The sequence below is a fragment of the Choloepus didactylus genome, chromosome 11, assembly GCF_015220235.1.
Source record: "Choloepus didactylus isolate mChoDid1 chromosome 11, mChoDid1.pri, whole genome shotgun sequence".
Classification (NCBI taxonomy): Eukaryota; Metazoa; Chordata; class Mammalia; order Pilosa; family Megalonychidae; genus Choloepus; species Choloepus didactylus.
The window spans coordinates 4222024-4238921 of NC_051317.1; the positions used below are offsets into that span (position 1 = coordinate 4222024).

General features: G+C 43.1%; 1 protein-coding gene across 3 annotated transcripts in view; it reads right to left on the reverse strand.

Annotated features, from left to right (window-relative positions):
- The window catches only part of TENM2 (teneurin transmembrane protein 2), a 1024030-nt gene that overhangs the window by 71950 nt on the left and 935182 nt on the right, over positions 1-16898 (reverse strand). For all 3 annotated transcript variants that reach the window (XM_037799530.1, XM_037799532.1, XM_037799531.1), the window contains 2 exons: positions 11768-12064; positions 8189-9803 (listed from right to left, as the gene is read on the reverse strand). In XM_037799530.1, coding sequence (XP_037655458.1) covers positions 8189-9803; positions 11768-12064 — 1912 coding nt within the window. The remainder of the gene's footprint in view (positions 1-8188; positions 9804-11767; positions 12065-16898) is intronic.

The following is a 16898-nucleotide window of genomic DNA, read 5'->3' on the forward strand; positions in this document are numbered from 1 at the left end:
AGGGTCTATCTCTGAATTCTCAATTCGATTCCATTGATCTATATGTCTATCTTTGTGCCAGTACCATGCTGTTTTGGCAACTGTGGCTTTATAATAAGCTTCAAAGTCAGGGAGTGTAAGTCCTCCCACTTCGTTTTTCTTTTTTAGAGTGTCTTTAGCAATTCGAGGCATCTTCCCTTTCCAAATAAATTTGATAACTAGCTTTTCCAAGTCTGCAAAGTAGGTTGTTGGAATTTTGATTGGGATTGCATTGAATCTGTAGATGAGTTTGGGTAGAATTGACATCTTAATGACATTTAGCCTTCCTATCCATGAACATGGAATATTTTTCCATCTTTTAAGGTCCCCTTCTATTTCTTTTAGTAGAGTTATGTAGTTTTCTTTGTATAGGTCTTTTACATCTTTGGTTAAGTTTATTCCTAGGTACTTGATTTTTTTAGTTGCTATTGAAAATGGTATCTTTTTCTTGAGTGTCTCTTCAGTTTGTTCATTTCTAGCATATAGAAACATTACTGACTTATGTGCATTAATCTTGTATCCCGCTACTTTGCTAAATTTGTTTATTAGCTCTAGTAGGTGTATCGTTGATTTCTCAGGGTTTTCTAGATATAAGATCATATCATCTGCAAACAATGACAGTTTTACTTCTTCTTTTCCAATTTGGATGCCTTTTATTTCTTTGTCTTGCCGGATTGCCCTGGCTAGCACTTCCAGCACAATGTTGAATAACAGTGGTGACAGCGGGCATCCTTGTCTTGTTCCTGATCTTAGAGGGAAGGCTTTCAGTCTCTCACCATTGAGTACTATGCTGGCTGTGGGTTTTTCATATATGCTCTTTATCATGTTGAGGAAGTTTCCTTCAATTCCTACCTTTTGAAGTGTTTTTATCAAAAAGGGATGTTGGATTTTGTCAAATGCTTTTTCAGCATCTATTGAGATGATCAATTGATTTTTCCCTTTCGAGTTTTTAATATGTTGTAATACATTGATTGTTTTTCTTATGTTGAACCATCCTTGCATGCCTGGAATGAACCCCACTTGGTCATGGTGTATGATTTTTTTAATGTGTCTTTGGATTCGATTTGCAAGTATTTTGTTGAGGATTTTTGCATCTATATTCATTAGGGAGATTGGCCGGTAGTTTTCCTTTTTTGTAGCATCTTTGCCTGGTTTTGGTATTAGATTGATGTTAGCTTCATAAAATGAATTAGGTAGTGTTCCATTTTTTTCAATGTTTTGAAAGAGTTTGAGTAAGATTGGTGTCAGTTCTTTCTGGAAAGTTTGGTAGAATTCCCCTGTGAAGCCATCTGGCCCTGGGCATTTATTTGTGGGAAGATTTTTGATGACTGATTGGATCTCTTTGCTTGTGATGGGTTGGTTGAGGTCTTCTATTTCTTCTCTGGTCAGTCTAGGTTGTTCATATGTTTCCAGGAAATTGTCCATTTCTTCTACATTATCCAGTTTGTTGCCATACAGTTGTTCATAATATCCTCTTATAATTTTTTTAATTTCTTCAGGATCTGCAGTTATGTCACCTTTTTCATTCATTATTTTGTTTATATGGGTCTTCTCTCTTTTTGATTTTGTCAGTCTAGCTAGGGGCTTGTCAATCTTGTTGATCTTCTCAAAGAACCAACTTTTGGTGATATTTATCCTTTCTATTGTTTTTTTGTTCTCTATGTCATTTATTTCTGCTTTAATCCTTGTTATTTCTTTTCTTCTACTTGGTTTAGGATTGGTTTGCTGTTCATTTTCTAGCTTCTTCAGTTGATCCATTAGTTCTTTGATTTTGGCTCTTTCTTCCTTTTTAATATATGCGTTTAGTGCTATAAATTTCCCCCTTAGCACTGCTTTTGCTGCATCCCATAGGTTTTGGTATGTTGTGTTCTTATTTTCATTCGTTTCTATATATTTAGCAATTTCTCTTGCTATTTCTTCTTTAACCCACTGATTGTTTAGGAGTGTGTTGTTTAACCTCCAGGTATTTGTGAATTTTCTAAGTCTCTGATGGTTATTGACTTCTAATTGTATTCCATTGTGGTCAGAGAATGTGCTTTGAATAATTTCAATCTTTTTAAATTTATTGAGGCTTGTTTTATGTCCCAGCATATGATCTATTCTGGAGAAAGTTCCGTGAGCACTAGAAAAGTATGTGTATCCTGGTGATTTGGGATGTAATGTCCTGTAGATGTCTGTTAAATCTAATTCATTTATCAGATTGTTTAGGTTTTCAATTTCCTTATTGGTCTTCTGTCTGGTTGATCTATCTATAGGAGAGAGTGATGTGTTGAAGTCTCCCACAATTATTGTGGAAACATCAATTGCTTCCTTTAGTTTTGCCAAAGTTTCTCTCATGTATTTTGTGGCACCTTGATTGGGTGCATAGACATTTACGATTGTTATTTCTTCTTGCTGAATTGCCCCTTTTATTAGTATGTAGTGGCCTTCTTTGTCTCTCAAAACATCCCTGCATTTGAAGTCTATTTTATCTGAGATTAATATTGCTACACCTGCTTTCTTTTGGCTGTAGCTTGCATGAAATATTTTTTTCCATCCTTTCACTTTCAGTTTCTTTGTGTCCCTGTGTCTAAGATGAGTCTCTTGTATGCAACATATTGATGGTTCATTTTTTTTGATCCATTCTGCGAATCTATATCTTTTAATTGGGGAGTTTAATCCATTTACATTCAACGTTAAAACCGTGAAGGCATTTCTTGAATCGGCCATCTTATCCTTTGGATTATGTTTGCCATATTTTTCCCTCTCTCTATTAATATCCTTTATTGTACCCATACCGAATCTCTTTAGTACTGAACCTTTCTCCAAGTCTCTCTGTCCTGTCTTTGTTTGTCTGTCTGTAGGGCTCCCTTTAGTATCTCCAGTAGGGCAGGTCTCTTGTTAGCAAATTCTCTCAGCATTTCTTTGTCTGTGAAAAATTTAAGCTCTCCCTCAAATTTGAAGGAGAGCTTTGCTGGATAAAGTATTCTTGGCTGGAAATTCCTCTCACTCAGAATTTTAAATATATCGTGCCACTGCCTTCTCGCCTCCATGGTGGCTGCTGAGTAGTCACTACTTAGTCTTATGCTGTTTCCTTTGTATGTGGTGAATTGCTTTTCTCTTGCTGCTTTCAGAACTTGCTCCTTCTCTTCTATGTTTGACAGTGTGATCAGTATATGTCTCGGAGTGGGTTTTTTTGGATTTATTCTATTTGGAGTTCGCTGAGCATTTATGATTTGTGTATTTATGTTGTTTAGAAGATTTGGGAAGTTTTCCCCAACAATTTCTTTGAATACTCTTCCTAGACCTTTACCCTTTTCTTCCCCTTCTGGGACACCAATGAGTCTTATATTCGGACGTTTCATATTATCTATCATATCCCTGAGGTCCATTTCGAGTTTTTCAATTTTTTTCCCCATTCTTTCTTTTATGTTTTCATTTTCCATTCTGTCATCTTCCAGGTCACTGATTCGTTGTTCAACTTCCTCTAGTCTTGTACTATGAGTGTCCAGAATCTTTTTAATTTGGTCAACAGTTTCTTTAATTTCCATAAGATCATCCATTTTTTTATTTAGTCTTGCAATGTCTTCTTTATGCTCTTCTAGGGTCTTCTTGATTTCCTTCATATCCCGTACTAGGGTCTCATTGTTCATCTTTAGTTCTTTGAGTAGCTGCTCTAGGTGTGTCTCTTCTGGTCTTTTGATTTGGGTGCTTGGGCTTGGGTTATCCATATCGTCTGGTTTTTTCATATGCTTTATAATTTTCTGTTGTTTTTGGCTTCGTGGCATTTGCTGACCTTGATAGGGTTCTTTTAGGGTTTGTAGACCAGTTGAAGTCCTTATCTCTAATTTATCAGATCTACAGCTTCGTGGAGTACACTTTCTCTAACTAACCAGCAGGTGGCGTCCACGAGCCACCTGTTCTCCACAAGCCAGATCTCCCCTGCTTAGCCTTTTTGGTGAGTGGGGGAGTGAGTCTTGTGGGGCCCAATTGGTGTCCCAAGCTTGCGTGTGTAGTTGGTGTTGCCTGCCCTGTATGTGGGGCGTGTTTCTGGGCAGTCGGGGAGGGGGGGTGGCCCTAACAATCAAATCTCCCTGATGATCCTAGAGTTTTAAAGCTACTGCAATAGTCTAATCCTTCAGTTCGGTCCTGCCACAGTTTGTCTCTGCCACTGACCCACAAGTCTTTGGTATTGGCGTATGGCTCCTGAGACTTGCAAGTGGGCCCCTCTTCCAGGCTGTGCACCCCGGGTCCTCTGTTGAGGGATGACTGTGCTATGTCGCAGGTGAGTGCCGTCCCCCCAGGGCAGTTCTGGGCTGCTGGGCTGTGTTGGGAGGCTCCCAGTCTGCTCAAATGATGGCTGAATGGGGCTCTGTTAATTCACACTGCTCCCCCTTCCCAGCTCTGGGACATTCAGCTGAGGTTTCAGGGAAGGCTAATGTCCACGCCCAGTTTTGTGGTGTGTGCCTGTTATTTGAAGCACTTCCGTCACACTGGGTTGTCTGGGGCAGCTCTGGGCTATGGGGCTGGCGATGGGCAGGAGTGTTTCCTGTCCACCAGGATGGTGGCTGTGAGCGGACACCCCCCTTTTCTTGGGAAGTTGTGTTGTTTAGTGAATTTTCTCAGCCACTGGATTATTGCCTTTTGTCTCAGAGCTCTCTTAGTTCTGCTCTTGACTTGATGTGCCCAAATTTCAATTTTTTGAAGCTTTCTGTATTGAGCTTCTTAGAGTAATTGTTTTAGAAAAAGCAAAAAGGATTTAAAAAAAAAAAAAAAAAAAAAAAAAAAAAAAAAACGGCCCTCCTCAGAGATCTAATGGGTTATTGAAATGCTAATAGACAAAGCAACCAGGGCCATTAAGGAAAAGTGCCCAGGGCAGAGAGATCAGCCTTGCTTCGGGATTTGCATATGCGCCTCAAGGCCTGATCTCCGCCCTTCCCCTTTCTGTGTTCACCAGAACTCCAAAAATCCTCTGCTTTTATTTTGGAGTTTTTCGTGTTGTTTTTTTTCTATGCCTGTCTCCTCTCTGCTGGGCTGGCTGCTCTCAGAGTCTCTGGTGTCTGGCCTCAGTCTATCTATGGTTGGAGTTTGAATCAGTAGAATGAGTTTCCGTTAAGAGCAGCCACTGCAATTCTCCCTTCTCCTTCCTGGAGCTGACAGCCCCTCCTCCCCCGGGACTGAGCCTGGCAGGGAGGGGCGCGGGTCCCCTGGCCGCAAAAACTTACAGATTTCGCTGATCTCAGCAGTTCCACGTTTTCATGAGTGTTTTATGAAGTATGCCCAAAGACAGATTGCTCTGTGGTGTCCAGTCCACGCAGTTCCTGGCTTTTTACCTACTTTCCTGGAGGAGTAACTAAAACATACAGCTCACCAGTCTGCCATCTTGCCCCCGGAAACCATGTATTTTATAAGAGACTGATATCCTTCCATATGTAAAAAAAAAAATCCTACAACTCAATGACAATAGTACAAGCAATCCAGTTATAAAATGGGCAAAAGATATGAAAAGACATTTTTCCAAAAAGAAAATACAAAATGGCTAAAAAACACATGAAAAAGATGTTCATCTTCACTAGCTACTTTATTAGGGAAATGCAAATCAAAACCACATTGACATATTATCTCACACCAATAAGAATGGCTGCCATTAAACAAACAGGAAACTACAAATGCTGGAGAGGATGTGGAGTAATTGGAACTCTTATTCATTGCTTGTTTGGGCATGTATAATGGTACAGCCACTGTGAAGGAAGTTTGGCAGTTCCTCAGAAAATAAGATACCGAGTTATCCTATGATCCAGCCATTTCATTTCTTGGTATATACCCAGAAGATTTGAAAGCAGTGACACGAACAGACATTTGCATACTGATATTCATAGCAGCATTGTTCACAATTGCCAAGAGATGGAAACAAGCCAAATGTCCTTCAACAGATGAGTGGAAAACAAAATGTGGTATATGCATACATGGAATACTACGCAGCACTAAGAAGGAACGAGGTTGTAAAACATATGAGAACATGGACGAATCTTGAAGACATAATGCTGAGTGATATAAGTCTGACACAAAAGGAGAGATATTGTATGTTATCAGTACTATGAACTCCCTGAACAATGTAAAATCACTGCCTTATAATGTAGAATATGGGGCAAGTAGAAATAATCAGAAGCTAGTAAAGGCGGAGTGATTACCTAATATGTACAGACATGTTAATGAGGGTGAACTTAAATGTATGGGAATGGACAGAGGTGATGACAGTTCTTTAATGGGATTATAAGTTATCAGTGCTCCATAAAAGTGAACATGATTGAAAGGGCTTGTTTAAAGGTATGTATCCCACAAGTGCTTGCAGGATCTAATTCTAAGATATGATACTGGTACAAAGAGTTAACAACAGAATGGCATATGGGAAAATGTACATATTGCATATTATAAACTATATTTAATAGGAATACCTTACCAGTACCACACTAATACTAGGGATAAACAAAGAGGGGCTGATAAGCGCTTTGGGGTGTTTTTTGGGTTATGGTAATTGTTTAAAATTGAGAGTAATAATGATTGTACAACGAAATGAGGATGGAATGTGACACTGATCATATTAGAAAGAATATATGCTATGTGAAATTAGGAACCCCCTACTTAGTAAGTCAAGCTCTTGATCTTGAGGCTTGCTCTAGTGAAACTTATGGCTGTAACGGGAGGCTAAGCCTACGTATAATTACACTCAGGAGTCACCTCCACAAAAATTCTTTTGTTGCTCATATGTGGCCTTTCTTTAAGCCCAACTCTGCATATAAATTCATTATCCTGTCCCCTACATGGGACATGACTCCCAGAGGAGTGAATCTCCCTGGCGACATGGGACACAGGTCTCCGGAATGAGCTGGCCCTGGCATCGAGGGATGGAGAATGTCTTTTTGACCAAAAGGGTGAAAGAAAAGGTAACAAAATAAGGTTTCAGCGGCTAGGAGAGAGAATCGGGAGGCTGTCCTGGAGGTTACTCTTATGCAAGCTCCAGCCAGATATTCCAAATGCCCACAGTATGCCAAGCCCTAACCAACAGTAGTCCTGAAAATACAAAACAATAACTGGGTCCCTATCTAAGACCCTATAAAAGTTTCACTCAGTGAGTTTACTTTTCAGAAACTTAAATCCCCCAGAGTGTTCCTATGCCAGATCAGTCTCGAAACCCAGAGGCAACAGCCTCTTCATGAACATCAGCCAGGTGCATCCCCCTTCCCTATAATATCAACACCCTTTTTCAATATGAACAAGTTAGGGTGGTCACTGCCCAGATATCCCTGAAGACTGGGACAGTGATCAAACGAGAGAGAGGGGTAGCAACTGACAAGACAGGATTTAACAAAGGATTACAAATACTGAATCTTTCTATCAATATATCTATATAGATATGTATATTTAGTTTTTAGGGTACTAGAATAGCTAGAAGAAAATAACTGACATGGTGGAACTGTAATATATAACATGCTTCAAAATTTGCTCTACAGCTACTTGTTAAATTACACTTTGGAAATTATTTCTGTATATATGTTATATTTCACAATAAGGAAATAAGTGAAATTGTAGAACTGTAACCCATACCATTCTTTGAAATTTGCTCTATAGCTACTTATTAAATCATACTTTGAAAGTCATCACCTTTCTATATATATGTTATACTTCTCAATAAGGAAATAACTGACATGGTAGAACTATAACATGTAACATGCTTCAAAATTTGCTCTATATCTACTTGTTAAATTATCCTTTGCAAGTTATCACATTTCTGTATCTATGTTACACTTCACAATAAGGAAATAACTGAAATGGTAGAAATGTAACCCATAACATTCTTCAAAATTTGCTATCTACTTGTTAAATCGTACTTTGAAAGTTATCACTTTTCTGTATTTATGTCATATTTCAGAATAAAAAAATTAAAAAAAAAGTTCAACTGAAAGGATTTGGACATTGTCAGGGTGTCTTAAAACACACCTGGTGACTGTACCATACTGCTGTATTCTTCTGTCCCAGGTCCTATACAGGTGTCACCTGCCCTGCTCAGTGTTCACACCTCTCAAGGATTCTCCTGGCATCAGATTTAAGACCTTTCCCAGCCTCCAACAGAGTCTACCAGACAACCACCCCACCAGGAGCCTTTGCCTAACTGAGGCAGCAAAGTCCTTACCTGTCACGTAGTTCTTCAAATCCAGCTCATTGCTGAGCGGGTTGTTGCTCTTGAACATGTACAGGTTGAAGGGGGCCGGCTCCTTGCCCACATTTTTCCACATGGTATAGTCTGGGGAGGTCCATCGTCCTGCCAGCACGTCGTAATCACGCTGGGTAAAGTGGACCAGCTTGGTCAGAGGGTCGTAGAGCCCCCCGTGGAAGCCAATGACCATCTGGAAGTCAGGGTTGGAGTCATAATAAATCTCCCCATAGGCCGTGTACTGCAGCTGCTTGACCATGAGGCCGTTGATGCTGAACACGGCCAGGGGGGTCCCCGTGTTGTCCGAGGCGACATAGTACTCCTCCCCACTGCTGCTCTCCATGGCAAAGAGGTGACCCTGCAGGTCATAGTAGAGCGAGGTAATCTCCGAGTTGGAGTGATTGTAGACATGTGTGATGCGAGTTGGGTTATGGAGGTCGGAGTAGAAGTACTGCAGGTGGTGGCCCAGGTTGGTCTTGTAGGAAGCCCGCCGTCCCACGCCATCATAGCGGTACTGGACGCTCCACCCACTCGCCTTGTTGTAGGCTCTTGTCAGGAGGCCCTTGGAGTTGTACTCAAAGATGTCAGACCCTCGCTGGCACAGGTAGCCATCATCGTCGATTTTGTACTGCACGTCGCCAAGTCTGGTTATCCGATCCCGGAGGTCATAGCGCAAGGGCATGAGGCGCACGCTGTTGCCCGGGTTCAGCAGGTGGAGGTTCCCGTTGAGGTCATAGCTGTAGCGCCAGGTTGGGCGGTCATTGACGGCCACGCTCTGGAGCTGTCCATCCCCGTCGTAGTCGTAGGTGTACTTGGTGGTGTTTGCATAAGGCCCCAGTTTTAGCTCCCTCTTGATCACCCTTCCCATGCTGTCATACTGCACTGTCATCCAGTACATGAGGGACCGGAACATCTCATACTGGACTTCCTTGATCCGCCCGTGGGTGTCAAAGTGTTTGCTCAGGGTCATCACGGCGGTGGTGATGATCTGGTTGATGTCATAATAGATGACTCCAAATTTGCCAAAGTGCTCCACCTTGCCGGAAATCTCGTCATAGCGGTAGAGGTCCACAGGAAGGGGAGTCTCGCTTATGACAGGCTTGATGCTTGCGATCCGGAAGCTGTTGTCATGGTAGGTGTAATCAAACCTGGCGTTGACCATGCCTTCCTCGGAGAACCTGTAGATCTGCTTGTCCACAAGCGGGCCGATCTTCCGGTACCGGATAGTGCAGGAGAAGCCCCCACTTTGGAGGTTGACCATCTTCAAAACGCCTGTGGTCTCATCGTACCCGAAGGTGACGGCAGTGCTGTCGTAGACGATCTCTGACAGCTTGGACAGCTTCCCGTACTTGTAGAAGACCTGGCGCCCGGTGCCCAGGAAGGACGTCTTCAGGATGCGGCCATCGTCGCTGTAGTCAAAGATGACCGAGGCATTGCTTTCGGGAGGGTTGTAAATGTTGCGGATGTAGCCCACAGACGTGTGCGTGGACATGCTGTGCCGGGCGACGCTGGGCATGGTGATGGCATGGAGGCGGTTGGAGGAGTCGTACTCAAATATGTACTGACGCTGACTCTGCAGCAGAAGCACCATGGACTGGAGGAAGGAAAAGGGAAGGCAATGTATGAGCTGGCACTTTAGGACCAAGCGTTCAAGTGGACAGAAATTTATTCCAGTGACCCAAATGTCAATTCAGAAACCATGAAGGATGGGGAAAGCTTACACCAGAGACTACAGGTGGGCTGATTTAATCTGATGTCTGAGCTCGATGGATTCCCTGAGGCTGCCTAATGCACTGTGTCCAAAATGTTCACGTGCATGCAGAACACCCAGGGATCGTGTTAGAATGCGGATTCTGATTCAGTTGGTCTGGGGTGGAGCCTGAGACTCTGCATTCCCCATAAGCTCCTAGGTGATGCTGCTGTAGCTTGGACCACACTCTGAGTAGGGAGGGCCTAGGGGACTGAGGTGAGAATCACCGAGTTTGCCTCTAGGCTCAATAATAAGGAATCCCGTGATTGTTTAGAAATGACTGCCACTAGTCAAGCAGGGGAGAGGTGAGATGTACCCACTACGGTTTTGCCACCCCTGGGTAAATCTAAAGAGAAAGCACATCCTCCACTTAGAAGCTACTGTAAAAAGATTAAATAACCTAGAATAGTTGATTCTTTAAGGGGTTGAACTCAAGGGAATTGGGAGATTCCGGCCTCCCCTGGTGAGCCATTCCAGTATTGAATGGTGTAAAGAGAACACCATTCAGGGTGGACCAAGGGGATAGCAGCTCCTCCCTTGCAGAGGAGGTAACAGCTCTGCCAGTCACTGCTGTAATGAGGCTTGAGTGGAAGAAATGGTCATGCATGGGGGCAGGGGCAGCAGGGGGAGTCTAGGCCCAGGCTGAGCAAACCCTTGTCTAATGACCAGGTGGCATGGGCAGACTTCAGAAGTCTTGACACTGCCTTGTGCTGGTTTGGATGTATTATGTCCCCCAAAATGTCATGTTCTTTGATGCAATCTTGTGGGGGCAGACGTATTAGTGTTGATTAGGTTGGAATCCTTTGATTGTTTCCATGAGATGTGACTCAATTAACTGTGAGTGGATTGGATTATTTCCATGGAGATATGGACCCCAACCATTCAGGGTGGTTCTTGATTAGTTCACTGGAGTCCTATAAAAGAGCTCACAAACAGAGAGACCTCAGAGCAACTGAGGGTGACATTTTGGGGCTGCAGCTAAAAGATGACAAAACGCCCCAAGAACATTTTGGAGAATGCCATTTTGAAACGCAACCTGGGAGCAAGCAGACATCAGCCTTGTGTCTTCAAAGCTAACATTGGTTTTCCAGACACCAACGGCCGTCCTTCAGTGAAGGTACCTGTTGTTGATGCCTTACCTTGGACACTTTATGGCCTAAAGACTGTAACTTTGTAACCAAATAAACCCCCTTTGTAAAAGCCAATCCATTTCTGGTGTTTTGCAAAACAGCAGCATTAGCAATCTGGAACGGGGTTTCTCTTCATCACTGCTCCAACCTGACCTTTCTCGGTATCGAGACCTGCATTTGGCACTTTGAGACACACGGAGCTATGCAAGGAGAATCCTTTGGTTGTTTCAGCCAATAGGCCAAGTAGGAGGGTGTCTCTCTCTGTGCTTGAGTTTTAGGCAAAATTCCCTACCCTGATGGCTTAATTTAGGGCAAGGCAGAAATGAATCACTGCATTTCCAATTCATAAGTAATGATTAGCTCCACTGCCCGTGGGATGATTCTATCTGTGTCTACCACACCTTTTTTTTCTTTTTGCATAAAATCAGACAATTCATCCTTTTTGCTATTACTGAGCGTCTAGCACTTTTTTTCCCTTTTAATGCTAATAGTGCCAAGCCATGAATAACATTTTCCTTCAACTTCCCTCTTTCCCAGTGACAGTAAGAGTGCAAGGAGAGCCCTTGTACAGTCAGTATAAAGATGTTAAAACGTCCGTGGCAAGGAGTATCGGGTCAGCGGAAAAAGAGCAGCGTGGGTAACAAAGCTCCAGCCGCACGGGGAAGCTCGCCCACCCACCTTGTCCAGGTAGGAGTAGCTCCACACTTTCCCGTCGGCGAACATGCGGGACACGATGCGGCCTTGCTTGTCGATGTCCGTCCTCTCACTCATGGCCCCACGCTGGAGGCCAGCCAAGCGCCCGTTGAAGAAGTAGGAGACATTGACAGCGGCCAGCCCGCTGCTGGGGAGCCAGAGGAAGGGCCGGCCCACCTGGTCATAAATGATCCTCAGGGTGAACTTCCGGTGATCGTCGTAGATCTTTTCTGTCCGAATGTTCCGGTCATAGTCGATGGACAAGAGGTTTCTTCCATGGACCTAGGGAAACACAATGGGCCTGTTTTGAAAGATGCCACCCAGGCAGGCTAGCTCAGGCTTCTGTGGAGGACACGGCTGCCATGGCCAGGGAATAAATGTGTGTTGGAGGAAGAAATAACCCTGAGGTTATTTAGAGTGGTGCTTTGCTTTCCGAGACTCTTTACATCCTGGCAAGCATAGAAAATGGTAAAATTTGTACGGTACACTAGAATATAGAAATGAGGCTACTTATGGTCAGAGATGATCAATCTGGGCACGGCTGTCATGAGCAGTTATGCAGGCTGTGCACTGCACAATTACAAGGGGCGCCAGCATGTTGTAGAAAGTGTGAATGGTGTCTCTGAAATTGTGCAGTGCACAAATTACACAGTCATATACAACAGCCCCAGGCTTGGAGTTCTAGCTGCCCTGCCCGGAGACAGTGAGAGCAAGAAAATTCAGATATATGCACACTTATTGCTTTCTCGGCACACCATTAGTTGAGGAGATAAAGACGTTTCAAAACAAATGCCAAGATTTCTTCTGAAACTGCAACTAAACATCCCTAGGAGCCGTGGGGAAGAAGACTTAGAAATCCATATTTTACAAAGGTCTGGGAATATGAAGGCTCATTCTTATGTGAACTCCTTTACTTTCAATATCTAGAGAAAAATGTTGCCACTGTCAAAGGAAGCAAGACATCAGTGGGGAGACCTCAGTAGGGCTGGGGGAATTCCAACAAAGGGAAGAACTGATTTTCTTAGATTTGAAAGGAATAGTGGAACACATCCAGACATAATTTAATATTTATTTAGATGTTGACCTGATCAGAGAAGAAAGCCTGTCCCAGAAGGCAGAGCTGGGAGGCCAGACTCTGGTTAGGGGCAAAGGAGAGGTACTCGGGAGAATCAGCTACTCCTGAGTGGATGGCTGGAGTTGAATGAAATGAGGCAGACTCAGCCCAGGCTCTTTGAACATAATTGACTGCAAATCCAGACATCCCTGGGGTGGCTGCAGAATGCGAGAGACAATGTAAACAGGTAGAAGGAAGAGGCACAAAAGAAGTCTGCTATCGTCTCACCTTACCCTTATTCAATAGCACTTGATCATAATGTTGATGTTCATGATGATAATTTTAACGTACACTGAGGACTAATAAATACAGGCACTGAGTTAGACACTCTGCATCTATTGTTGCAGTTCATGATCACAAAGACTACTTTATGAATGAGGAAACTGAGCCAAAACAGAGAGGTTGCATAACTTGCTAAAGGTCACACAGCTATGACGTGATCTGGTAGGGTTGGCCTGGAACTTAGGACTTTAGACTTCAACCAGTTAAGCACTTAGCATTTAATCAGCTTTACTGCTTTCTGCATTATACTGCCATTAAATGTCCTGAAGTATCTCAAATGATAAAGAAACTGTAAGGCATTGTCATAGCTCTTGAGGACTCTATGTTACAGCATTTGGGGGAGACAAGGAACAATTCTAATGCCACAGACACCTGTATCACAGGGAGCTACATTTTATAGCTTTCCTTCTATATAGGAGTGGCCAACAAGATATAAGTGGTAGTTACTGGCTGGGTCATCTGGGAAATATCCTGCTTTTCCTAAATGAAATGTGAATGTGATGGCTGGAGCACCAGCATTTACCTTGTGAATATGAGGTGGCTCTGAGGATGGAAACCTCAAGGATGATGGCTCCTACAGAGAAGAGTCTAGATCCCTGTTGACCTAGGTACCTGCAACAGTCAGCCATACCGACCATGAACAGCCTACCTCTGGGCTTCTTTTAGGTCATAAAAAATAATAAATCTATACCTTGTTAAAGCCTCTGTTATTCCCAATCTGTTACTGGCAGTTGAAACTAATCTAAACTGTCATAAGCCCCTGATAGTTTGACAGATACTGTGCTAGGTCCCATTTTAATTCCCTTCACATAATTCAAAACTATTTTATATATGGGCAATTGAGTTCAGAGGGGCCATATAACAAGTGGCAGAGGTAGGATCTGAACCCAGAGAAGCCCGATTCCTCAAACTATTGCTGTGTCAATGGGTTCATCCCAGAGAGAAGGAGACAGAACAGTTGAAATAGGACATGAGAAAAGAGAATGCATCAAAACATGGAAGAAGTAATAAAGGTTGTGAGTTCTTGGGGTAAGAAAAGTTGACTTCAAGTAGAAGCTTCATACTGGCAAATGTACAGCAATTGAGAACAAAAAGGCAAAGAGTGAATGGTAGAATTTTTTAAAAGGTCCAAAAGCTAATGATGTTAGACTTACTGGGGATCTTGTTCCCAAATCAGAGCCACCATTTCTAGGGCTGGGGTCAGAAAGGTCACTTCCTTTCAAAACAGAAATCTGGGTTGCTTCCTTTGGGACAACTGCAGAAGGCCATCAAGATTCTTAAACCTATATGTTTAAGAATTTCAGTTCAAGACCTCTAGAAGATTCTATTAGGGCAGATTGAATGTGGCACAATTAGGAAGGATTCTTTGGGTTTTCCGAGGCATCTGCTAGTGACTGTCCACCGTGCTACTTATTTCCCATCTCCTTGGCCATCCTTCTTCTGTCCTTCTTCCTTTGACTTATTTTTTTTCCCTTTCTGCTTCTCTTTACTGATAACATAGGGCCTCCAGAAAGACACATTTTTATGTGTTGAACATTAAATCTCTGTTAATGTCAGGCTTGGTGTGTGCTCTGGTATACAAGGATAAACAGCAATAACAACACATCCTGAGTGCTTATGATGGGCTTGGAGCTGTTCTCAGCACTGCACTTGTTTTATCTCACTTAATCCTCACAACCACACTCCTGGGTAAGCACTATAATTATCCCTGGTTTACACATGAGGCACACACAGGCTTAAGTGACCTGCTCAAGTTTAGACAAATAGTGTTGGAGGCAGGATCCCAGCCCACAGCTCATGTCTTCACCCCCAGGCTGCACTGCCTCTTGGATCAGGGGCTTCTCCATCAAGTGTGCATCTGCAAATCCCCCTGGGATGTTCTCTCAAAGCACTGCTGCCCAGCCTGCCCATATCTGCGGAGTCAGCCCCCCAGGGAGCAGGAGCTGGGCACGTGTAGATTTTAAAAGCTCCTTGGGTATTCGTGCTTCAAATACACTCAGTGAGATATAAGGCCCTACCTTCAGTTACCCAGGGGTAACTGGGAAAGAGCAACAGGTAAATCATGCATATAATTATATACATTATGGAGGCTGAATTAGACCAAGTACAAGAATCCTGCCAACTGTGACAGTCTAAGGTTCTCACATGAAAAAAGAAGAAAATATGGCAGGACATTGATTATCTCCAAATATCTGATAGGTTTCATTCCAGGGAGCAAGTTGAGTCATTGTGCCCTACCTTCCACCCCCAGAACTAGACAGACGTCAGAAGGGGCAGATTTTCATGAGGTCCACTTAAAAACCCCTTTGTTCATGAAGTATTTACTGAGCACCTACTGTGCGCTTGTTACTGTGACTGACACTTCAGATAGAACAAGACAGATATGGCCTCTCCCCTCACGGACCTTGCAGGTCAGAGGAGGATAAAGACAAGGTCACTCACAATTAAAAGCATTAGCACAGTAATGAGAGTAAGCATTGGGGACTAAGGGAAGGGAGGAGGGACACTCAGCCAGAAGTGGAGAGGACAAGGAAGGTTTCCCAGAGGAAGTGCTGCCTCAGGGGGGCCCTGAAGTATGAGTGAAACTTAGGTGAGAGAGGTCAGAGAGAATATTCCAGTGGCAAGGTCAGCAAGCAAAAGTCCTGGTAGTGGTCAAGGGCCCCTGCATGAACAGAGAACTTACGTTTTATACACACACACACACACACACCAGTATGCAATAATCATGGGAGAGACAACATGTAAATCATACATATAATCATAACTATCATCAGAACAATTAAAGTAGTGTGGGAGGGGACTAAGATGACAGAACTGAAAGTTGCAAGCACAGAAGAGGAATCCCAACCTCAGGCCGGCCACCGTCTGGGTTTGCTGCCACCACTTAGAGCTGATGAGGCCTTGGACTCTTGGCCTGGGTGCACCACCCTAAAGAAGTAATTGGTACTGACCATTAACCTTAGATAATTTATGGTGGATTTTTATTCCCAAATTCACCCTGTCCCCAGGAGTGGGATTTTGTTATACCACTGGTTTGAGTTAACTTTTGAATTGTGAAATTTCTATAAAAATGTCCAATCCTTCTTATAATTAAATATGATAAATTCACTGGAAGCTGAGCTAAGGATTCAGGCCAGTTGTATAATCTAACCAAATATCTTTAACTATGAGGGTGCCACTCACAAAGAAGAGGTGCCTCAGCTGGGGGTGTAAGATGGTGAGGGTCCAACAGGCAGCCTTGGCCCTCTGTGCATACCTGCCTCTCCAGTTGAGAGTGTGCAGGAGCTTTAATTTAGCCACACTGTTCTCTTATTTGGAATTAAATTACCCGTCTAACAATATTTAAATTAACCTTGAGGCTTCCTGGAGAACATAAACGTTATTTTGAATTATTTTCACTGCCAGGATCAGCACAATTCCCTTCCCAGCCTGCTCAGTAGGAATTCAGCAATAGAGAAACCAATTTTTAAATTAATACAATTTTGTGTTTGTAAGGAAGCCATTATTTTTAATTATCGGGCATTTTCCTCAGCCTGGCTTCCCCAGTTAATAAAACTCAGCTGTTTAGCATGGTTTTTATTTTTGCAGAAGGCAGACTTTGGGAAGTAGTTTCCCCTGTGGAATTTCCCCCCAGAATGTTTTGATCTCACCAAACACTCGCCTGTCACAAGGAAGCTCGTAAAAAACCCCAAGAAAAGGAAACACTGTCATCAAAATGGC